General features: G+C 48.3%; 1 protein-coding gene across 3 annotated transcripts in view; it reads right to left on the reverse strand.

Moving 5' to 3' along the window:
* Positions 1-25,653, reverse strand: part of CCDC15 (coiled-coil domain containing 15) — a 579,868-nt gene that overhangs the window by 96,844 nt on the left and 457,371 nt on the right. For all 3 annotated transcript variants that reach the window (XM_069614562.1, XM_069614561.1, XM_069614563.1), the window contains one exon: positions 5,872-5,975. In XM_069614562.1, the coding sequence (XP_069470663.1) occupies positions 5,872-5,975 (104 nt within the window). The remainder of the gene's footprint in view (positions 1-5,871; positions 5,976-25,653) is intronic.

A 25,653-nucleotide genomic window follows, 5' to 3' on the forward strand; every position in this document is an offset into this window, starting at 1 on the left:
TTGTATCATGTAATTGGCATTTCTATGTGGGTGGATGCAATACTTGGCTGGGTCTTTGGGCTGTGGAGGCTGGCCATAAGGCCCATGATTGAGGATCATCATGACGTGGGGGCAGGGGGACATGAGTGGGGGCCTGCTGGCAGGTGCCCCTGACTGCTGGGGGGTGGGGGTGCAGGGGGACATGAGTGGGGGCCTGCTGGCAGGTGCTCCTGACTGCTGGGGGATGGTGGTCCTGGGGGACATGAGTGGGGGCCACCTGGCAGGTGCCCCTGACGGCTGGGGGTGGGGGTGCTGGGAGACATGAGTGGGGGCATTCTGGCGGGTGCCCCTGACTACTGGGGGGTGGGGGTGCAAGGGGACATGAGTGGATGCCTGCTGGCAGGTGCCCCTGACTGCTGGGGGGTGGGGGTGCAGGGGGACATGAGTGGGACATGAGTGGGGGCCTGCTGGCAGGTGCCCCTGACTGCTGGGGGGTGGGGGTGCAAGGGGACATGAGTGGGGGCCTGCTGGCAGGTGCTCCCGACTGCTGGGGGGTGGGGGTGCTGGGGGACATGAGTGGGGGCCTGCTGGCAGGTGCCCCTGACTGCTGAGGGGTGGGGGTGCTGTGGGACATGAGTGGGGGCCTGCTGGCAGGTGCCCCTGACAGCTGGGGGGTGGGGGTGCAGGGGGACATGAGTGGGGGCCTGCTGGCAGGTGCCCCTGACTGCTGGGGGGTGGGGGTGCAAGGGAACATGAGTGGGGGCCTGCTGGCAGGTGCCCCTGACTGCTGGGGGGGGTAGGGGTGCAAGGGGACATGAGTTGGTGATCAGTGGTGCAAGCTGACATGTGGCTTGGCTAGGGGGCATGCCCATGGTGGATGGGCTGCCTGCGGGACATGACCAGGGGTGTGGGCTGCCTGCAGGGGTCGTGGAGGGAACACCTGGGAGGACCCACACTGCCAATTCACGTGTAGGACTCCCTGCGCACCCCCGAAATTCACGTACCCCGCTCTGACAGCAAAATCGCATGTGAAACTTCCCGCGCACTCCCGGAATACACGTACCCCATTGCACAGGGCCAATCGCGTGTGAAACTTCCCGCGCACCCCTGAAATATAACTACCCGGATCCAATCACGTGTGAAACTTCCCGCGAACCCCAGTAATACACGTACCCCACTCGCACAGGGCCTATCGCGTGTGAAACTTCACGCGAACCCCAGAAATACATGTAACCTGCTCAAATGTGAAACTTCCCGCGAACCCCAGTTATACACGTACCCCACTCGCACAGGGCCAATCGCGTGTGAAACGTCACACGCACCCCCGAAATACACGTACCAGGATCCAATCACATGTGAAACGTCCCGCGAACCCCAGTAATACACGTACCCCGCTCGCCCAGGGCCCATCGCGTGTGAAACTTCACGCGAACCCCAGAAATACACGTTCCCTGCTCGGCGTTTGCTGTGTGGCGGCCCTGTAAACTGGTACAGGGTTAGCGCAGCCCTTTGCACTGGATTGGGGATTTTGATGGCTTTTCCTTGCGCGAGGGCGTTCTTGGGGGCGTAACTGGCGCTGCTGCAGGGTCGCTGTGCCACGGCTAGTTTTGGATGCTGAAATCCATGAATACGCTGTGCGCGGAAATGGATTTTAGCACACGCGGCTGGCGCAGAGATTCACACGCGCACACTGTGAGCCAGCCGCGTGCGCCACTTGTGCGCTAAATTCTATGAATTACCCTGTAAATGTCTGCCATTTCCTAACTATCCCCAATTAAAACATTATTGTATTTTTAAAAAGGTACATTTTAACTCAACTAGGATTGAGGTTTTACTGAATTGAAATTATTTACATTTAAAATCCCTGCCAATGTCCAGGATACTTTTAGTGTGACCTTATTAAATATGAACCAGCAAACTCCTGAAACAACATCTCTTAATCTTTTCATACACCAGCTCTCTTGAGAGAAAAAAAAAAAAAAGGACTTTCGATTCTGGTTGCACTGCTCCCCAGACCACAATTTGTCCTGTTCTTTAAAGCACGTTACATGCTGGGAAACGCGAATCTCCCTTCCTGAATCTGATGAACTGGAGTAACACCACTGCCCGAGTTACGCAGAGCCGTTGCTCTGCGTGAAACTCAATTATAGAAAATCTCTGCGTAATGCTGAAGTCTCTGAAGCTAACAAATCGTAGTGAAAGTGACGAGCTTAATTTAGGACACCGCCCCTAGCTGGATCAGTGCTTCTCTGGTGCACTGCAGCTTCCTGCTGTATTAAATGTCTCTCTAGTGCACTGCCACTTCTTACAACGTAGAGTGTCTCAAATCTGCGCAAAGCTCGTGAGCTTCAAAACGAAAACCGCCTGTGTATCTGTCGTCTTCTCTCCCGGCTCCACGCTACAGAAACATGCAAATTTAAATCTTCTTTAATTATTGGTATAACGATCCTGAAGTTTTCACTAACAGTCTATATAATACAACAATGAATACTAGCTGCATCTGAAGCGCTGCGCCCAACGTAACATAACCACTGACCCACACAGTGTCACCAACTCTGTCTTTACTCGGTCCTGACTCTGCTACACCAAAAAAAAAAAAAAATACACTACCGGGCCCAGAAAATGGTGAGCTTCATCTTAACAGGCCTTCCTGTTTGCATTTTCTAATGAAAGACACTTTAGAATGATCCCTACTGATTAGTTGGAACAGTGGCAAAGGCACAGCATTAAAAAAGGGGTGGTGGGATGCACTGCCAGTATCTTACATTTTAATCAGTCAGTAAATATTCAAATATACTTCAGGTGCAAATGGGTAGTGTCCTAGGCTCATAGGGCACTTAAATATAACCATGAAAACTAGACCCAGGTACTACATAGTGCATACCAAATGCACTCCAATTGGGGCATACACACCCCTTCTAAATTTGAAGGAAATCAAGTATTGAATACAAAGCAAGACACACAAGGAAAAAATCCCTGAAAGAACAAAACACCACTTCATTCAAATGTAGATTTGCATTGAATTAGAAAATAATGATAATAAGGTCTCCTGTATACACAATATGTGCAATTTCAGATAACATTGTTTGTGTCAGGTGCTCCAAAGGATAACACCCAACATTAATTAACACCCAACATTAATTACAAGTCAACGCTTTAAAGTCCCAAACAGGCGAGTGGCAAATAATCATATGGGGCTAAAAAAAAAAAATCCAACAGCTTGTGTTGGAATCACATATAATTGGATCTTCAGTAGAATTCCCATTGAGTCCTAATGCGCTTCGGATAGATGATTATAGATGAGCACTGCTGTTACTCCCAATTTGCTTACAGAAACATGTTCTAGTTCAATAATAGATCACTCAAATAATGAATAGGACGCACACAGATTCAAAAGTATCTCCCAATTCGAATAACCTCACTGTGGTCCCAATATGCCAAAAAAAGAACGCAACACCATAACATTGTATCTGGTCACCATTCCCATATGAAAGACATCTACACACTCATCAACCGTTGTGGTCTACTAACCTCGCCCTCACATTAACATTTTCACACACTGCTATGTCCCGGTAGACTTTAAAATAGATCTAAACAGAATGACAGGTCACCGTAAGAGATTTCAAAACCTTCAATCACAATAGACCCCGGGTTCAAACCAACCCCACACTTCAATCTCCTTTACAAGGGCCACAGAGCACAGAACAGGTTGCTCCGTGCTGCGTGCCAGTACTTATGAAGCCACCAACTGCAAAAGCGCCCCCAGGAACAGAACTCTACTCAGCAGTGCGCAAAATGTGGCTGCCATCTTAGAATGAAACAATACATATTGAATTAGTGTTAAACACATTCTCCACGATTCAACAGCATCACGTGGTAGCTATGCCTGTTCATAATCTGTACCCTACTATGTTACAATATTGTACTTGACTTTACCAATCATTTGCAACATTTCCATATCGATGTAGTATACCACGCAATACCGAACTGTCAATTTGTTCATTGATGTCTGCAAGTGGAATGCCCCATCTTCCCTCCGCTTTGAAATTCGAGCCATTCCATCATCTTTCACCCATGGGGACATTGATAATCATAATGGTGCTTAAAAAATAGCTTCACTCTAAAACGAAGCAGAACATATCGTCTCTAAATCAGGTTCACCCCTCGGTAATTATGCCCGCTCACATTCTATGCAATAGTCAGTTACGGTATCATGATTAAAATTGTGAAGTTTTGTCCGCTAGCGATCACATAACTTAATCATCATGTTATTATGAGATGGCACGAACATCCACCTATTCAATTCACATGCAGACGTCTTATAAAAAATAAAGCCGATCGAATTTAACATTCCTATACTGTCATAGTATGAAACAGTACTAGTAAATGATTCAAGGACGTTGCACAATGGTCTACGAATGTAAATAGACAGTGGCCATCTCAGAATACTTCCTTACAATGAAAATTGCCTCACAGTGACACCTGCGAACAATCTACAATAGGTACATCACCAATCATTAAATCACAAGTTATCTGCAACTATGCAACCGCATATGAAAATATGTAACGTAAAATAGATACATTCCAAATCTACAGGTTTTATAATAATCAGACCCCATTTGAGGATGGTAATGTTGCAATTATTCCAGTCTAACCGGCCCTCTTCACAAGTGTACAATTGATAAGCCCAGCAACATTCACACAGCATCCCTACCGTAAATATGTACCCTAAGGATAAGGATAGATAAAACTCGAAAGGTGCCAATCAATATTCATGCCCCTAGATGACGGAGTCCAGAGCATTGATCCAGAAGTTCTTTCTTTGTCGTAATTTCTTTAATGAATCTCCTCCTGTCTTAGATACCTTAGATATCGGTTCTAAAATGATGCATTGCAACCGCGCCACGTTATGCCAGGCCTCAATGAAACGTGCTGCAACAGGAGGTTTCCGATTTTGTAGTCTAATGTCGTATTCATGCTCAGACCACCAAACGTTTGTCAGCAGAGCATTGTCATATTAATGTTACTGCTTGATCCAAACAGAAGGTAAAAATGCATCTTTATTGTGCATGAATTATAGAGGGCAAAGAAGTATGGATTACAAAAATATCATCACTTTTAGAGTTAAAGTATATTTGTACTCCTCTATAAATACACCCATTTGGATCAGGAATTACTTTTGCTCCCTAATCATTTTAATCTTAACCTAAAAATATAAAAGGCGTTAAATACGCCACTTCAGCACTTTACTGAAGGCGATAATGTGGGCCCATATGCCACCATTGTTGATAAACAGACTGAGTAGAGACACAGAAAATTCTCTTAACAAGTAATTGGGGGCAGCATGGAGGGGCTGGGAGAGTTTCACTTATTACATTTTGGACAGAGACCCAACCATCCAGGATGTACCTCTGGAGACACTCGCAAAGCCCCACAGGAACACACATGGTTATCCAGTCATATACAGCGATCACTTTTTTTTACAATCGACCACGCCCACGTGGTTGCACTCCTTACAGCCATCACATGACATGGTGCTCTTTTCTTAAAGTAAAAACACAACAAGCTAGGTTGATTGCAAGCCACACCAGAAGTGCCATAGCTTTTTGCCTTACATGGATTGTTATGTTTGTGCTATTCACTCCGAGGATTGGAATCCGAAAATCATTCCGAACACACAAACCGCTCCCTAAAACGTGCATTCTGACTTCAAACAATTCTGACCCCAGTGCTATGCGATTACACAGTCTACAGAAAAATCTAATTCTTTCAGGTCTGCAAATTTTCATCAGTACTTACACTGATCTCTGTTAAATGAGAAGGAGCTAAAGGTTTCCCTTCTTACATATTAGCCCCAGAATGTCCAACCATATTTTGAAGTATAGAACTTACTTTGCAATTCTCTTTTCATTCTCTTTTTGTCTGCGCATTTCCTTTACTTGATCTCGCTCAATGCTCATGAAAAGGCGTCTGTACATCAAGTATTGGTTTTCACGCTAACAAAATGTTTTAAGAAGGAAGAGATTAATACATTTATTCTTCATTGGTAGAGCAAAACAAACCAAAAAGTTGAACATAGTTTACATCAAACAGTACATATGCTATCTATTCAAAGCAATGAATTACAGAAACTGCAATGGCGGAGAGCAGGCAGAGAATACTTTTGAAAACGATCAACCCGCAGTTGCTATTCCTTCCTGTTCTCCATAATAGGCATCGTCTTTAACATTCCTGAACTATGAATAGCTCTGCCTATGAGTGGGATCTCAGACCACTGAGTAAATAAATAGGTTTTATGCCATCGCATTAATGCATGGCACAGTTAAGGTTAAGACGAATCGTCTATGGAATTTCAGAAAATGACCTTAAGGTTTGAAAACTTGCATGACAATTTCGAGGCAGCAGCCTCTGCAAGCAGTTTCAGAAATGTTCATGGAGAGCTTCACATTTTAATAAAATGTTACTTTGATCGAGTTAGAGAAAAAAAAAATGGGCCCAGATATCTAAAAATTGGATGCATCGTTTTTCGAATTTAAAAATCGATTTGGCCAATTTTGATATATTAACGATTTTAGGTCTATATTTGACGCATTTGCAAAATAAATGTGCATCTTCATACAAACTGTACAAAGAGGCATATGAGTTTCCAAGTTCGTGCAGCTCACAAGCGTTTTTTTTTTTAATTTAAAAGTATTTATTTTTTAAAATTTTTTATTTTTTAATGCTTTTGCCTCTCCAATCGCTCGTTTCATAAGATCAGAATGCTCCGGGTGTCTGATCGTCTTTCCGCGACTCGAAACACGTAACGTTCGAGTAAAGAACGTTACTCGAGCAGAGGCATCCTTCCGCGCATGCGCGGGAGGTTCAATGGGCCCGCTTTCACATCAGCGGGAGCGATCATACGTGCATTTTCGCGCCTCTGCCGTCACTGAGGGAACGGGCTCCCCCAGGCGAACTAGATCACTCGCGGGATGCCCGTTCCCTCTAATGCGCCCTGTCACACTGAAAGCGGGCACCGATGCGCAACGCACACGGCCGCGTTCGGATTAATACGCTGCGCTCGCAGTGATAATACACACACTACGCGCTAATTCGCTTTCATCTATCTTCTTCTCTACCTGTGGTGTTCCCCCCCCCCCAGGGGTCTAACCTCTCTCCCTGGCTTTTCAACCAATACCTGGCAACTCTCGCCCACTGCATTGCCATTTTCTGCTCAAATTTCCAGTGCTACGCTGATGACACTCAACTCATTTTCAGGCTGCCCTCTGCCACCTCCTCTCCCTCTCTCATCTCTGATTGCCTAACTGCCATTCAAGATTGGTGTGCCGCCAATGATCTTTGTCTGAAAGCCAGCAAGACGGAGATCCTCCTCATCGGCACACCTTCACCATCCTTTCCCCTCACTCTCTGGCCAGCCTCCCTTGGCCCTCCTCCTACCCCCACCTACGAGGCGAAGAACCTCGGGGTCATCTTTGACTCCACCTTTCCTTCTCCGCCCACATCTCTGAGGTCTCTAAAAAGTCAAATTTCCAACTGCACCTCCTCAGAGGTACTCTGCCTTTCCTCTCGTTCCCCCAGAAGCTCAAGGTATCTCAAGCTCTGGTTCGCTCTAGCTTGGACTATTGTAACAGCCTCCTTCTAAATCTACCTGCCTCTACTCTCCACCCTCTGCAACTAATCCAGAACAGGACTGCGAGAATTGTCCTTGGCCTCAAGCCCTGGGATCGTATCTCTCCAGCTCTGAAATCTCTCCACTGGCTCCCAGTGGATGCAAGGATTAAATTCAAAACCCTCTGCATTGTCCACAAGGCTTTCTGGGGCCTGGGTCCAAAATACCTTCAGCTATCCCTCCGCAAATACCTCCCCTCTCGAGCTCTTCGCTCCTCTACCTCCAACTCACTCAGGGTCAGTCGTTTTTCTAAGAAATGAGCTGGGGGTAGATCTCTGTCTTCGGCTGGGGCCTCCCTCTGGAACAGCCTCCCTGCCACTCTAAAACTTGAGGAGAACCATCTCCCGTTCCGGAAGCACCTCAAGACCATCTTCTTTTCTTCTGCCTTCGCTCCCCCTCTCCCCTGCTGATCTGTTCTCTCTTGGCACCATGCACCTGGCCACCCTCTGTCTTTTGGGCCCAGGTACTTGCTCATCCTGCCACCCTCCCGCACTACCTCCGGGCCACCCCTTGCATTGGGGTCTGTATCTGTACCCATACAGCCCCCCCTTTTTCTTCCTGCACTTATCGGACCTACCCTATCTGCTGCCTTAAACCTAGCACTTGCAAATTGCTGGCTGCATTACCACTGTTTGTTGCCTTTATTATTTATTTATTGTTATTTATCTGTTTCTCCTCTGCTTCGCACTTTCCACTTCTCCCCCTCTCCCATGCACTTGCGCGTTCTCAATGTCACTGGGCCTAGTAAGATCGCTGTTGTGTTCTCCCCTGTTCTCCTCCCGTGCCTTGTCGCGCTCTGAAACATTTGTATACATGCGCGAAAGAAATAAAATATCAATCAATGACATCAGCAATAATGAAGTACTTCATAATATGACGTGAACCGCCCTGCTAAACAAATAGAACACTTAACTGTCGAGCCAGCAAAAAAAGAAAGCACTATGCTCGCCTCCGGTCTTGTAATAGAATTGTAGGCGCTCTCCACCTCCTTGCCTTTTGAGCTCATATCTGGCTTTGTTAAAAACACTTGGGTTGTATTTGGGAGGACCACCAGGGGAGCAAAACGCAGGTGAGTGTTAAAGTTCTTTCAGTCTTCGGGTCCTTGCACTTGCTAAGACAGATTCTTCCTTTTTTACTAGCAAAGGACCATGCAGCATTGGTGGGAACCCTGTTCCAGTCACTCAAATCCAGGGATTGCAAAGAGCCCAATTTACAGCTGGTGGGGTTTCTAAATCCTCTCCAATCTCAGACTTGGTCGGTCACTGCATTGGCTTGCAGTGAAGGAGAAGACTGATTTAAACATTCTGTGTATTGTATTTAAATGCATCAGTCAGCCCCTAGCTATGTGGATAAAATTAAACTGTATACACCATTACGTCAATTACTTTCGAGATAAGCGGTTGTTGCAGGTCCCTCCTTCCAAATAGGTCTTTAGGGGCGACCGAAGATTTGGGGTATTTTTATTTATTTACATTTGTAGACCGCACAGCAGCCTGTGGGCATTGTGGCGCTGTTAGACAACATAATACATACTACATAATAAAAGTTTAACATGAGGAATGCATGAAGATGGGGTGGAGAGGGGGGTAGGTGGCATGGTGTGAGAAAGGCTGCGTTAGTTGAATAGTGTAGTTTTCATCACTTTGCGGAATGCAGAGAGGGAGGTCTCAGCTCTGAGTGCATTGGGTAAGGCATTCCATAGTTTAGGTGCCATGTGTGGGAAGCCAATCCCCCCCGCTTCAGCCTTTTTTATGGGTGGGATGCACAGTAGGTTGGCGTAGCGGGTTCTTTTGGGGCGTGAAGAGGTATCTCTGGCCATCTTTTCAGATAGGTATGGAGGGTTAGAGGCTTAGGCATTTATGCATTAAAGGTGCAGGTCTTGAAAGTTATCCCATCCTTTACGGGGAGCCAGTAAACAGCTTGCCTAGCCTGCGTGAAATGGTCTCTTTTGGGGATATGGAGTGCTGCTCTGAGTGCGTTGTTTTGGACTATTTGAAGTCCATTTAGATTTTTTACTGAGATGCCTGCTAAAAGAACATTGCAGTAATCTAGTTTAGCCCCAATGGTTCAAAGTTGTGAACAAGCTCCCAATAAAAATGTGAGCATTAAAAACACTTACCACCTTTTGAAAAGCTCTGAAAAGCTATTTATTTTGTTAGGTTTGGGAAACCTGGTAATGTAGTACCAGTGCTGTGGAATTTGGTAGAATTTCTGTATGAGATGGCCGATTCCCTTAGTGGATCCATTTTCTGTTCCAGCTGCACCCAGATACGATTGAGTTAGTCGGGTGCGTGTTATAAATGACTCAATTCAATGAGGGCTGATTTGGAAGTTAGTTTTCAGGAGATGTAAGGAACAAGTTACTTACCTGTAACTGTTGTTCTCCAGCATGGGTCTGGCATGGATTCACATGCTCATGAATATTCCCCGTCGTCAGGCTGGGAATCCTCGGTAAAGAAAAAATCAGTATCAGTTTAGTTTCTGATCTGTCTTTCGTAGTAGTAACCAATCGCTGATCTCTGCGTCATACTGACCACAGCCAATGACTGCCCTCTACCTAAGCCCCGCCTCTGGCAGCCATCTTCAGATTTGGTAGCACGTGAAGAGGCAGTATGACCAAGTGAAGAGCCGCAGAGGGGTAGGCGGGAGGGTTCGCATGTGAATCCATGCCAGACCCATGCTGGAGAACAACAGTTACAGGCAAGTAACTTGTTCCTTCTCCAGCATGGGGTCTGGCATGGATTCACATGCTCATGAATATAAGAATAAATAGCAGTACACACATGCACAACCACGGGAGGTGGCAAAAGGCTCAACATTAAGCAATACAAAAAAACATTAAGCATCTCTTACCTCCTCACCTTAGGCGAACAGGTTGCGCAGCACTGCTTGGCCGACCCTGGACTCCTCCCTGGAATCCCGATCGACGCAGTAGAATCTCGTGAAGGTGTGCGTCGACCTCCACGTAGCAGCCCTGCAGATGTCCAGATGTCCAGCAGGGGCACACCAGATAAGAACGCCGTAGTAGCAGCGATCGCTCTGGTCGAATGGGCTCCCGGACGGCCTGGCAGCGGTCGGTTAGCCAACTGGTGGCAGTGCATGATGCAGCCGGAGAGCCATCTGGAAATAGAAGACTTCGAGAGAGCCTTCCCTTGATTCACAGGTCCAAAGTTCACGAACAGCTGTGATGTCCTCCGGAAACTCCGTAGAACTTCAGCGCTCTAGCCACATCCAGCGAGTGCAAAGTCCTCTCGGCCGGCGACGAAGGAGACTGGAAGAAAACAGGTAACACCAAGGGCTAGTTAAGATGGAAGTCTGACGGCACCTTGGGCATAAAGGAGGGGTGCGTCCTAAGCACCACCCTCGAGGCATGGAAAGTCAAGTACGGTGCTTTGCAGGATAGGGCCTGGATTTCTCCCACTCGTCGTGCGGAGGTAATGGCCACCAGGAATGCAGTCTTCCACGACACAAACTTCATCGGTGCGGAGTGCATCGGCTCGAATGGGGGCCCCATGAGCCTGGTCAGCACCACGTCAAGTTCCCACGCCGGGGCCAGGGCCTTCACCGGCGGGAACGACCGGAACAGTCCTTTCATAAACTCTTTTACCAGTCGATGGGACCACAGGTACGGCAGCACTTGAGGGGCCGTAATCCGTAGGGGGTTGATCTTCTGTGCTCGGCACCAGATAGAGAACCTCTTCCACTTATGACCGTAGCATTTGAGAGTCGAGGACGCCCTGGCCTTTGCAAGAACCTCTCTGCAATCGGCCGGTATATCATAGCCTCCAAACTCTAGCGCTGCAGGAGCCAAGCCTGCAGGTTCAGCGACGCCGGGTCGTGCTGGAAGATGGCGCCTCCTTCTCTGGAGAGAAGGTCCGCGTCCGCCGACAGCTTGATGGGAGGGAACGTTGACAAGTCCAGAAGGTCCAGCAACCAGATCTGCCTCGGCCACGCCGGTGCGACGAGGATCATCCTGCACCGGGACCTCTTGAGCTGGCTGATGAGTCGAAGCAACAACGGCAACGGAGGGAACGCATACAGGTATAGGCCGTCCCAGGGGAACGAGAACGCATCGCCCATGCTTCTCGGCTGGGGAAACCTGCTGGCAAACCTCTTGCACTTCGAGTTCGTCGCTGTTGCGAACAGGTCGATTTGGGGTTTGCCCCATCGTCAGAAGAGTTGATCCACCTGATCCTGGCGCAGTTCCCACTCGTGACACGCGCGCAGCTCCCTGCTGAGCGAGTCGGCGATGGTGTTGCTTTCTCCTGCCAGGTGGAAGGGAACCAGGAACATCCCCTGGGCGACCGCCCAGTGCCACAGATCCTGTGCCTCCTTGGATAGGGCTGGGGATCTGGTGCCTCCCTGCTTCCGTATGTAAAACATTGTCGTGGTGTTGTCCGTGAATATCCGCACCACCTTGCCCTTGAGCGACGGGAGGAACGATTTGAGAGCCCAGAACACGGCTCGGAGTTCCAGGACGTTTATGTGCAGGAGCCTCTCCTCCGGGAGCCAGAGGCCTCTTGCGTGGAGATCTCTGGTGTGGGCGCCCCAACCTTCCAGGGAGGCGTCCGTCGTCACCGTCTCCTGGTACGCCGGCATCCCTTGCCCGCCGTGAGGTGCGCTCGAACACCCCACCACTGAATCGCCCGCCGGAACACCTCGTTGAGGGCGACCCTGTCTTCGAAGGTGCCCGTCGCCTGCATCCAACGGGCGTCGAGAAATTATTGAAGAGGGCGCATCCGTAGTCTGCAGAGGCGCACCAGGTAGATGCAGGAGGACATCATCCCCAGGAGGGACTTGATGGACCTCACGCTGGCCACGTCCGTGGCTAGCAGGCGCTGCACTTTGCCTAGAATGGTCTTCGTCCGTTCTTCCGTCGGGGCTGCCCGGCGCCTCACTGTATCGAGCTTCGCTCCCAGAAACAGGGCCACCTGCGACGGCACCAGGTGGGACTTTGGGTAGTTTATGGCGAATCCCAGGTCTGCGAGTAGCTGGACGGTCCTCGCAGTGTGTTCGACGGCGAGTTCCCTCGTCCTTGAGCGGATGAGCCAGTCGTCCAGGTAGGGGTAGACGTGAATCCCCTGCCAGCGCAGCCGCGCCGCCACTGGTGCTAGGCACTTGGTAAAGACCCTGGGGGCAGACTTCAATCCAAACGGCAGTGCTCTGAATTGGTAGTGGCGTCCCTGGACGACGAACCTGAGGAACTTTCGGTGACTTTTGAGGATGGGAACGTGGAAGTATGCATCCTCCAGGTCCAACGACGATAGAAAGTCGCCTTCCTCCAGCTGTCCCAGTACGTGCTGGAGGGTGACCATCCTGAACTTTTGTGATCTGATGTATTTGTTCAAACGACGAAGGTCCAGGATGGGGCGCCAGCCGCCCGTCTTCTTCCTGACGAGGAAGTACCTCGAGTACACCCCGGAGCCTCTTCGGGACAAGCTCGATGCCGCCTTTCCTGAGCATCGCCCGTACTTCCAACAGCAGTTGCGGGATGGGATTTTCCTTCCTGGCCACAGGTGGAACGTGAGGGCACTTCTTCAGGAATTTGATAGAGTGTCCTCTTGCCAGGGTATCCAGCACCCAACGGTCGGTGGAGATGGACTTCCACACGCCGATGAAATTCGTCAGCCGGCCTCCCACCGGAGTGCTTCGGTGGGGGCCCGAGACCACGGCCGGTTCAGTCCTGCTTGGAGGTGGTGGCCTGGCCGCCCTGGCCACCTTGCCGACGGCGGTGAGGCGCTCCCTGCTTGCTGCGACCCCTGTAGGCCTCCTGAGACGAGGAGCCTGCCGCCTGGCGGTAGGACGAGCCACCGCTGGATCCCTTGGAGGCACCCTGTCTGCCTCCGTAGCACCGAAAGGGCCGTCGTTGCTGAAGGGCTCCTAGGGCACGGGCCGTCTCCGTGTCCGTTTTTATGGCTTGGAGGGATTCGTCCACCGCCTTCCCGAACAAGTTGCTGCCGTCAAACGGCATGTCCAACACCCTGGTCTGGACGTCGCGGAAGTCGCTCGCCCGGAGCCAATCCCGTCGTCGTAGGCAAACACCATTGGCCAGCTGGCGGGACCCGGTATCGGCAATATCGGTTGCCACCGTTCCGGCGTGGTCCGACGCCACCTCGCCCTCTTGCAGTATTTCTAGGGCCTCGGACCTCCTGTCGTCCGGCAGGAAGTCCAATATGGGGGCCAGCTTAAACCAGAGCTCCCCGTCTTAACGGGCCACGATCGCCAGGGCGTTGGCCGCTTTGATCGCCGTCGACGAAATGACCCGCCGCCCCATGGCGTCCAACTTCTTTCCCTCGCCGTCCGGCGGGGAATTTGACGGTGAGGCTCCTGACCCCGCCGCTTTCTTCTTCACCGCCGCCAAGACGACCAAGTCTGGCATTGGCTGGGCCCTGAGGCACAGGGGAGCGGTTTCGGGGACCTGGTACTTCTTCTCGTACCGGTCCCGTTTGGCTGGTGCCGTGGAGGGGTTTTTGAGAACCGACAGGCCCTCCTCCCAGATGTCATCGATTAGAGGCACCGCAATGACAGTCTTCTCTTGGCCTCCCGGCGCTGATAGAGGAAACCTTCCTTTTTCTGCTCCTCCGGGCAAGCTGGAACAATTCGGACGCCCTGGCGATCATGGCGTGGAATGAGCCAATCTCGTCGGGCGGCGAGGCCCGTGTGACGGGAGACCCGTTCCGTCGCCCTCAGAACCCGTCGTCGAGCCCAAACCACCGTCATCTCCCGACTCGTGGGAGGATGAGGAGGGAACTGTAGGCCTTACGGGGCGAGCGGAGGAGAGGGTTGGGTCCTCCGTCGTTTGTTCTGAGGACTTCCCGACGGGCCAGGCTGCAGGTCCTCCGGCCTGGGCCGTGGGAACCTCGTCCTTATCTCAGAGCATAAGGACTGGATCGCAGACAAAATGGCCGCCGAGCCATCCTGAGGCCTAGGTTCCGGCCGCGCCGGAAGGGAAGGCTGCTCTTCCTCGCCATCGTCGTCTTCCTCGGTTATCTCCCGAGGATCTTCCTTACGGGATCGAACCTTCTCGAATTGGACTTAGATTCCTCACGGCCTCGGTCAGTTCCTCCTCCAAGGCTGACTCCGAGCTCGAGGAGGCTACCGTGCCCCCCCTCGCTTCTTCCATCATGGCGGTCACGACGATGGGCTGAAAAGTGGATTCCCTCCTTGGCGGCAGGGAAACTCTAGTCCCGGAGGCAGTCTCCGCTGGCGGGGTCTCTGCCGGCTTGGCCAGAGTCGCCGCGATTGCCTCGATAGAGGCCTTTGCCTGCTGGGTAGGGGCCTTCACCACCTTAGGTGCGTCCCGGGTCTTCTCCTTCGGGGGAGGGGCGACGCCTCGCTCCCCCTCTTCCGAGATCGGACGGGGATTCTCCCGAAGCTTACCCGGGGTCTCGGACTTCCTCTTCCCCGAACCAGAGCGCTGGCTCGTGGTTGACTGTGCCGGGGAAGGAGTGCCCTGCCTGGCGACCGAAGAGCCCGACCTTTCGGCGCTCCCGGAGCCAGCGGACTCGCGGCGCTTGGCCTGGTGTTGGGCCCCCGTCGCCAGGGCGCCCGCACAGGACTTAGAAGCCCGCTCGGACCCTTTCTTCTTCTTCTCACCCGTTGAGCCCTTCTCCAACCAGCTGGCGAGACGGGATCGACGGACCCTCATGGTCCGCTCCGACAAGTTCTTGCAGAACTGGCAGTCCTTCTCTACATGAGTCTTGTCCCCATGAAGACAGTAGAGGCATCGCGAATGTTCGTCTTCCTTAAACACATTCTGCAGCCCGCATCCAGGGCAGCTGCGAAACAGCTAGGGTCCGGGCGACGAACTCGCATCCTGGGCCATCTCGAAGTAGGCCGCGAATCTTCTGGAATCCTCCAAGAAGTTGATTCGACGAAATCTTCACCCTTGAGGGGCGTAGGAAAATCCTGCAACGGGTAGCCATTAACGGGAGTAGAAACGATGGAGCTTGAGGCTCGATTAACCGAAAAAATGTGAAAATTCACCGGAAAAAGCGCGAAACACGCAGTAAAAGCTCGAAAGCTAAGCACGAGGACTCCCAACACTTGAACGTGCGGTAAAAAAATCTGAAGATGGCTGCCAGAGGTGGGGCTTAGGTAGAGGGCAGTCATTGGCTGTGGTCAGTATGACGCAGAGATCAGTGATTGGTTACTACTACGAAAGACAGATCAGAAACGAAACTGATACTGATTTTTTCTTTAACGAGGATTCCCAGCCTGACGACGGGGAATATTCATGAGCATGTGAATCCATGCCAGACCCCATGCTGGAGAATGAATGGTTATCTTTCATAACTATACAAAGAGGCGTATGAGTTTGCCAGTTCGTACATTACACAATTTACATCTCCTTTTACAGGAGATGCAATTAATGTTATTTTTTTTTTAAACAAACTTTACAAAGCAATCTATACGTTTCCCAGTTCGTATATTAAACCATGTAAATCTCCTGAAAACTCACATCAAAGTTGAGGTCGACTATGTAATGTGGGCCACCACAATTAACCATTCTGACTCGGATGCAAGTCCAGGGGTGTTTATTAACCTTCAATAGACTGGATGCTGAATTTGAGTGTTCTCTGGGGTTAATGCTGGAAGCCCGCAGGCATCAGGGCGCGGTGATACAGAAGGACAAAACATTTGGACAAACTGCTAAAGTCGGTGAAGGCAGGCTCACAATTTCTAAGAATAAGTGGTTCACTTGAACTGGTGAGTTTGCAGACATTTCCTAATCTATTCCACTGTTGTGCTGCCTGCACTGGGAAGGATCTGCCGAGTCCTGCAAAACGATTATAGCACGGCACATTGAGCAAGCCCTGGTCAACTGGACATAAGTGTCTCTGGCGGGTGTTTTTAAAGTAGGTAAGTGCATCGCCAAATAAACACCTATGGACTATTGTCATTAACTTGAATTTGACTCTGTCTTCAATTCTGAGCCAGTGTACAGATTTTCTTCCCGTCGTTATGTGCTCCCTGTTTTTTATCCTCTTTACTTTACCTACTGCGTCATTTTCCATTACTTGGCATCTCTCAAAATCTTTTAGTAGCTCCAAGTAACAGGGCATTCCCACAATCTAGTTGCTACAAGATTATTGCCCTGGCAATCGTGGCTGTATTTTCCTCATTCGGGAATGGTCTAATGGCTCTCAGTAGACGCAGATAATAGGAGTTGTTCTTGTATAGGTAGTTAACCTGTACCTCTGAGCCCACTGAGGCCTCTACCTTCATCCCGAGTGTTTTGACTTGCGTCATTACAGGGATTTTTGCCTCTTATGGTGAATTCCTTATATTCATCTCCTAATTTGGTTCTAGCCTGGCGTGTTCCAAAAATTAACAACTCCGTTTTGGTGTTATTCAAACACATCCAGTGTTGTTGCATCCAGAGGTCTATAATGTTATAGACCTCTGCTATTTTTGCACTAACTTTAAGATCACCTTCTAGTTCAATAATTAGTTGAGTATTGTCGGCGTAATTTGTAAAGAAAACACTGACTCTTTCCAACAGGTCACAAAGACTTCTCATGTAAAGATTAAACAGCAATGGTGATAAGCTTGCTCCCTGAGGGACTCCGAAAATAATAGAAGCAGCTTCTGAGAATTTCTCCCCCCAGTGAACTCTGGCTCTACGGTCCTTAAGAAATGAGGAGAGCCAGGCCAAGGCAACTGGTGTGCAACCTGCTAATTTATCTAGGGCATTTTGTAGTAACTGATGATCCACCAGGTCAAAAGCTGCACTAAGGTCGAGCAGCATCAATATCCCCATTGTGCCATTATCTACTAACTCAAGCATGTGATTTTGTAAATCTAACATGGCGGTTTCTGAGCTATGAGCAGCCCTGAAATCTGATTGCTACTCATGGAGTGTTCCCTGGGCTTCAATGTGCTTCTGGAGTTGGTTTGACGCCAGCTTATCCAGAAACTTAAGAATTAAATTGGAGTTAGTAATAGGGCAGAGATTACCTGGGTCTTTTGGGTCGAGACTGCCCTTTTTGACCAAAGTTGTAATTGTCACTTCCTTAATTTCTTTAGGCACTGAGCCCTCTTTGAACAAAGCGTTTATTAACTTAGTTAGAACCAGCAAGAATTTTTCTTTATGGTCTAAAATTATTTTCATCGGCAGGATGTTCTCTGCGCATGACGTTGGTTTCATTTTGGCCAATACTGCAGACATTTCTTCCTCCGAAACTGGTGTAAAGCTAAAACTGTCTATTTCTCCTAGATTAGGAGCGTCAGTATAGTGCATTACCTTACCTAAGGCTTCTCTAGAATTAATGATGTTATTTCGAGCTTTTTCGATCTTGGCTGCAAATGCATTTTGTACAACACAGTCTTCCTTTGTTGGGATGAAAGGAGGTGTGATCGACTTTGGTTTTTCTATGCTTTTAATGATCTCAAAAATGTTGCTGGTGGCATTAGGAGCTGTTGCTATCTCCTTATTATAATAGTTTGCCTTCAATTCTCTTACGCCTTCCCTATATTTATTGTTTAGGTGTTTCCAGTTATCCTTATTCTCAATGGTAGGGTTTTGTCACCATTTTCTTTCCATGGCTCGTTTTTCCACTTTTAATTTGTTGATCTCTTCATTAAACCATTTGCGATGGTTATTTTTTCTCACCAGTTTAGGTTTCAAGGGAGCGACTTGTTCCACCAGAACTTGCATGTGTGTTGAGTATTTCTGTAACATTCTCACGTCAGTCTTGATCCTGAAAATAATCTAGGATCCTGGATAAACAAGGTTTTAATTGCTCTGGGCCCATGTTCCTTAATGTGAGGATTATTTGTTTAGTGGCATCATTTAGTAGTACCTCAAACATAACCAAGAAATGGTCGGTCCATATGCGAGGTTCGGTAATTACCTTCTGGGTCTTCAGGTTTTGAGTGATGACCCAGTCCAATTGATTACCTTGCAGGGTTGCTGTGGGTTCATTTATCACTGTAGAATCTACATTTTTCATAGTTTTCTCGAGGAAGATTGAGTCTTCGTCCACCGAGTTCCCTCTCCATCTATTAAAATATCCCACTAGCAAAGTGGATGTATTAAAAGACTTAAGTTTGATTAAATGAGGTGTTAGCTCATTGCAGAACTCCGAGACTAGAGACGGAGGCCTGTATAGGACTATGATGTTGAGACAGTCATTAGGTGTGTGTGTGAATTTCAAATGAAGAGTTTCACATCCATTACAGGTGAGGTTGGCTTTGAATAGCTTGATTTTGTCTTGCGCTATAACAGTCACTGCTCCACCTGCCCCACTATCTCTATTTTTGTTGTACACTATATAACCTTCTGGTACTGCATTCTGGCATGTCGGTCCAATGGGGTCTTTTAGCCATGTTTCCGTAATCCACAACAGATCTAGTTGTTTCTCTATAATTAGCTCATTTATATTATGTGTATGCTTACATATGGAGCGCGTGTTCAAGAAGCCTACCTTGAGTATTTTTGGTGGAGTAATGGGATTATTACCCTCATCTCTCGCATGCTCCGAAGTCAGTGATGTTATGATTGTATTTTGTCTCCCCTTCCCCCTCTTTCCACTTACCTTTGGCTTTGGAAATGGTTTCGGGTGTCGCTTTGTTCACCATTCTAACCAGCGGGGCGTGTGACGTTTAAAATGTATCCTCCCGTCCACCTCCTTACACAGTCTGCAACAGACTGTGCTAGCCTGTGCGTGTCAGCGCGTTCGTGCCGGGTTGGAGGAGAAATCGGGCTCTGAAACTACAATCTCGCTGGGGATTGTAGTTCCAGTACTGTCTACGGAGCGTGCAGGGAAGACAGACTTCTTTGATTCAACACGCGCCTTTCTTATGTCTAGTAAATATATATTATGAACTGTTCGTACCCAACTACAATTCCTGCGGCAGTAGAACAAAAAATTGCACACAATTACAATTTAAGATCACAACAGTGTATAAAATTACAATTAGTTAAAAAAAACAGACTACAATAACGTGATTACAAGTCCTAAATTAGGAATACTGGTCTAATACGGGTTCTCAGGGCTTGGAGTTTTGGGTGTGAGGGCCACCCCCCTTTGGCTCGACTTCCCCAGCCTTTCCCCTCCTACCTAGCCCAGGAGTCCGTAACAGATGTTCATTCTGCGGAATGGTGCCACCTGTCCGTCTCATCTTCTGACCGGGACCAAGGAGGTTTTCCCTAACACAATGGTAATCTGTCTCCCTACGGGTCTTCTAGCTGTCCCCAACATAGCCCGCTTAGTACCTTAGGGGTGTTCTGGGATGTTGCCTCCTTCCACCCAGTACCACCTGTTCTTCTTGAACACAGTCTCACCCGACCCTTCCCTAAACTAGGTCACAAGTTATTCCCCTCCGACAGTACGACTGTCCCTCTGATCTCACACTCCACCTTCCTACCTCCACCCTTGGATGTCACCACTCTCCAGGGGATTGCCAGTTGACTGCCATTCTCATCATGTTCCTGGGTAGGAGCTGGTACTAGATTATCTGAGCTTCGAGACAAAGTTCTTGGCATTGGTCCTCCCTGCTTCTTCAGATAATACACCACAGGTGTCGTTGCCAGTCTGTATGAGAAGGGAGATTGGAGTATTTGATGTAAAAGAAGCCTTCAGGGCTAGGTGGACAGCATGAAGTGTTTTTCATTTGTGGACCCAACACCTTCTGTGGACAACATTCTCATGTGCCACCATCGCTACTGACTTGTTGACCGCATAGAAGGAACCCTTGAACATGTTCAACCTTTTGCACCTCCACTGCAATAAGTATTTTGCAGAGTTTAATAGACACTGCTACTCTTTGCAGCAGTCTTCCTTCTGAGACTATTGATCTGCCACATATTTGTGGATATGGCTCATGTACAGCCTTGCATTCATGACAATAAAAATGCAGGGCACCATGGAACCCAGAAGCAAAGATACTTACCTTGCAATCAGTTGAGGGGTCCTCTGTGGGTTGATGGGTTTGCTGACGAAAGCTTTTCCTGCGAAGGAGGCACTCTTACTGTGAACGAGTCCAGAACTTTTCTTCAGTTTCGAATTAGAGGAGATTTGAGTAGATTACCTTTAGGTTCAGTTCTCAGAGAGTAAGGTACGTCACAAGAAAATTCTGTTTGGCTTTTTCAAATGCACTGGCCTTGGTAAGTCAGCCATCTACATATGGGAGACAGATTCTCTTGGACGTCGTGTAGTGGGCGGCCACCAATGCCGTGAACTTGAAAAATCCCTTACGGCTAAACTGAGCCCAAACTAGAGTACCTTGTATTAAAAAGGTACTGGTTTTCACCATGATCCACAAACATTGTTGGTTTTCCCAAGCTATCGGGATGTGAGAAAAATGCCTCCTGAAGGTCGATCCACACAGCCAGTCTGCCTTTCTGAAGCAGAGGAAAGATCTGGTGTAGGGCCAATATCCTGAATGTCTCCATCAACCACTTGTTTCACTGAGAGACTGTATATCGTCTGTGCCCGTCATATGAGGAAATGCGTGTAGTAAATTCCTTTTTGTTTTCGGCCCTGGCACCCTCTCTGCTGCTGTTTTGTCAAGCAGAAATGAGTACTCTTTGGTGAGCCGGATCCATGCGTAGTGTACATGCTTTACTCCGATTCTGTAGCCATCGTTTACAATTGTTAGTGCCATCACAAGAGAAAACCGGTGTGCTAAGCAATTGGGGATACTTCCAACCACCTTAGTTTTGAGAGGTGGGCATGCATTGTGAACATGTACTGCTTTTGTTGGATGAGTGGGGCGGGGGGGGGGGCTTTCCTGCTGCAAGCTGATGCCCACTTACTCTTCCTCATTGATATTTGGAAAGGTAGGATGACTTAATGAGCTACTGTTGCTGGAAACCTTTACTCTGAAGTTGAAGGGAGAGCCTATCCCTTTTTTTTTTATCAAAACTCCCTGCTTTCAGATTACCAGCCTACGTTTTCATATGTATAATTTCCTCATTGACAGAGCTGAAATGAAAGATTCAATCTTTTTTGACGTGCGTCAACCTTCACACCCGGCAAGCAAGACCAGGAACGCCAATGGGGCATGAGTGCATGGCAGTAACTCTCTGCCGCCAAATGCATTATGCCCCTTGAGGCACTGATCATTTAGTATATTAACAGTCATTTTCTTGGTCATTTGGAGGAAATCCCCTATAATGGCCTCCGGTAAGAAAGCTGCATAGTGCTGCATTGATCGCCATAGGTCTTCCTCACACCCGACTAGAAATTAAGCCGAAAACTACGCCCTTACAGTACTTACAGAAACACTTTGTGATCTCTTGCTTAGAGCATCCATTTTCCTGTCCTTCTCTGGAGGCGCAGATAGCTGTTAGCAGTATAAGAGCTTGTGGGGTATTACTAGTCTCTGCAACCACAAGAGAATCAGGCACAGGATGTTCTTTAGAAACAGATGGAAGGCCTCTGGTGCCACATATTCTTTGTCATGCCTCTGCCATTGACTGATTGGAGCAGAGGGGCAGGGGCCTCAGTAACTTCTCCATTGCAGGTTCAAGGATACTTCTCAGATAAATCAAAGGGTGAGGAGGGCTAATACACTAATTGCAGAGCCAGGATTCCTTGAACCCTTTCCCTGTGACCACTGTGTGGAGGTCATTTTTTGCGAGCAATAGTCTAGGTGGAATAGAATCCCCAAATAAAGTAGATTTACTCCAATGCATGCTGGGCGGCAACTGATTTTGTGGGGTGTGGAGTTGGAGGAGAGACAAGCCTTGGTTGCGTCCCTAGCCTTCTTGGAGTGGAGAAAGGCATTTAAGGCGTAGGTGATCATTACCCGTGCCCATTAGGCCTGTTTCTATCCTATAATAAAAGTTTAAGTGCTCAATGGCAAGTGGTCCATCAACATTGATATATTATTTTCAGTAAAATATGGTTCTGCGAAGATCCCATTGGCAGGGAACATGTCTATCTCTATTCATGAAGTCCTAGATCTCAATGTCAATGGGTGACAGTGGTGCACTGATGGAGCTCTGGCATTTCAGTGCCTGCCACAGGTGTAGCACCCAAGCAGGAAGGCTTACTCCTCAATGTGTCATTTGGCCATGTTCTATGTGCAAGGGCCATATCCTCTGAGACTGTCTGAGGCAGCAACTGGTTGTTTATCAGAAGCAGCTTACTAGTGAAGCTTGTGGACTGTTCTCAAGCCGATTGTTGAGCACTGCATCATGTATTGAGGGCAGACAAGTACTGTGGAATTGCAGCTGCTACAGTACAGAGAGCTGGGGAGTCTGGTGAGGCAGAGCTGGAACCTGAAGCCAAACTTGATACAGAAAACAGACTTTTCTGGTTTGGGCTCAGAGTCCCCCGGAGACTGCCCTATTTGTCCTGTCCTGCTCAAGATCACTCAACCATTCCTCAGTCTAATTAATCTTCCGGTCAAGAGCTTCTTTAAAGATGAACACCAAAATAATGTCATTCTGTTTTTTTTTTAGCTAGAGATACATGACCTTTTAGCGACTTGCAGGTCCATCATGCCTTTTCTAAAGGTGTAATACCTATACTGTAAAAAAAGGAATTAAAAAATGAATGTACGCAACTGGAAGCCAACCACACGGCTGAATGGGAACTTCAGCCCAAGGAAGAGGTCCATTATAGGTATCACCAGCCCACACCAGAGTTCCGAGGCAGAGTCCATGCTGAGAGTGCATATGAGGGTATAGGACAATAACATCTGCCACGGTCCTCTTCCCCATGGCTGCAATGGCAATATGATTGGTGTAAATCATAAAAACAGATGGAAAGGAAACCATTGGAGACTGACAACCTCTAAAGCTGCCCAAGACAATGATAAAATCAAGTGTGGCAGCCCATAGTGGACAATGGCGCAGCCATTTGGTGCTGTGTCGGTGCTGGGAGAAGCAGCAATGTTTCCTATCTCAGGGCTTGGTGTTGGCGAGTGGTACTTTTTGGACATTGTAGGAGTTAGTGAGGATCTGCTCGTCCTCGATACTGTGACATTCAAAGCTCTCATGGAGACAGGCTTTGTGCTGGTGATTGGAAAGGAGATTACATGCGAAGGGCTGCCGCTGAGTGAGGGGACGGAGACGGACTCAGACTCCCCTCTTAGCAGTTGAGCGTGCCTCACTTTGTAGCTGTAAAACGCAGCCAAATGTTATTTTAAAACAGTGCTCCCTTGCTTGGTCTATACCTGGAACCCCTTGTACACTAGGCATTACCTAGGATGGGTGAAATATCACAACTATTTTTTATTCGTTCCTATAAGCCTCAGCTAGCAAGGCGGAGCAACATCACGGCATGCTCCTATTGGTTACAGGTGTCTAATTGCAAATCAAGGACCATTGTTACACTGTGGATAGCTTTACACTTTTCTGCCCTGCACAGCATAATATAAGAGTTTGCCCGAGTGCAAGGGATATAAAATGAATGTTTAAATGACAAACCTTTTTAACAGTAACTTTGAATATGGGATTTTATACAACTGTTGCTCAACCTTAAGAGATCTTATTCGATTTTATTCCTGCTGTTTGTTTTTATATTGTTGTAGTTTTGAAGTTTTTCTAGGTTTAGTTTTGGGTGACTAGGGCATCGGGCAGATTTTAATTAGAGCAATTTTTTTATCCTTCCTATTTTTTCTTTTTCAATTGGCTTCATACCTTAACACCGTTTTTTTTCTTTATTTTGAAAATGACCAAGAGAAAGGCCACTCCATCCCCCTCCAACAGCAAAGCCATGAAAAAGCCAGCCAAGTTTACTAGGCAGGTTGATGAGGCTAACACCACACTGAATACACCCGATCTCGTCTGATCTCAGAGGCTAATTTGATGATCAATGAAATTGCCAGCCTCTAACATTGAAACCCCGGAGAAGAGCATTATCCTGTGTCCCACTATAGGTAACAGCGGGAAACACTAGGAGTCAAACTGTGCAGTTAACTTTACTGGGGAACAACGGATCATTGCATTGACCATACCTCCTCCCTAGAGGCTTGTAGACAAAGGGTCAGGAAGCAGGTTGCTCATACGAGTGAACAGGACATGAGGGACCATGCTATGAGGAGCCTCAAGGGTGGTAAGGTCCCACACCCCGAGCTTCTCAATGTTGGGCAAATACCTCCTAGTTATGAGGTTCACAAATCAATAACCCAGTGTGGTGGAAAGAGCTACAACATTCCAGTAGAGGTTATTAGTCAGAACTCTGGGGTACACGTGGTAGATGAGGCAGAGGTAGTAGCTCCACCCTTAGGTATCAACTTAATAGACTTAACTCGACCTATCAAGCCAGCAAAGGTCCAGACTTCAAACAAGTTTAATCCATTAGTCAATGATAGTATAGTTGATCCATCAAATATTAATGGAAGTCCAGCCCAAAATAAAACTAAGGGCCGGCTCTTACTGATCAGGATGAGCCAAAGGGTGACACTGATGCTCCTCTACCCCAGTGTGAAGGTTGTAGATTGATGTACCCCATGATAGCACTCCTTAAAGCTGAAAACATCGTCTTTTGTAAAAACTTAAATGGGCTAGGGCAAAAGGTAGGTGAGTTGAGGACACTGACAAGTCCCTCTGGGAGAAGTGAGGACTATCAAGGGAGAACGCGGCATGTACACCATCATGCTGCCCGACATGATTCACGCTCAAGCACCCCAGCCCTCTGTCTCTGCTTTCTTCTACTAATTTCCTCATACATAGCAGCTATGTAGATCAGGCAGATGATACTCTTCCCTCACTCTTCCTCGTCACAGTGAGCATGAAGAACTCCAAAAGTACTGACCCGAGGAAGAGCAGGATGAGGAAAAGTACTATGCAGAACGGATACATACATGCTAGCTATTTCAAGCTAGAAAGTCAATCTGCCATAAAAACTAACGAAGGACTCTCTTCGAAGTCAGTCATGCCCCAGAGGAGCATCGCACTGGGGATCAAAGCGCGCAGAGAGGACACACTGGAGACCCGAACGCCTGGAGTAGGAAGGCGGGGACCGAGAAAGCAGAGAAAAGCCACGGCTTACCTGAAAGCTGGGGAACCCGGTGTCTGGTGGCAGAAAGACAGCCACCCGAGTGGT

The sequence above is a fragment of the Ambystoma mexicanum genome, chromosome 9, assembly GCF_040938575.1.
Source record: "Ambystoma mexicanum isolate Mex_15411 chromosome 9, UKY_AmexF1_1, whole genome shotgun sequence".
Lineage (NCBI taxonomy): Eukaryota > Metazoa > Chordata > Amphibia > Caudata > Ambystomatidae > Ambystoma > Ambystoma mexicanum.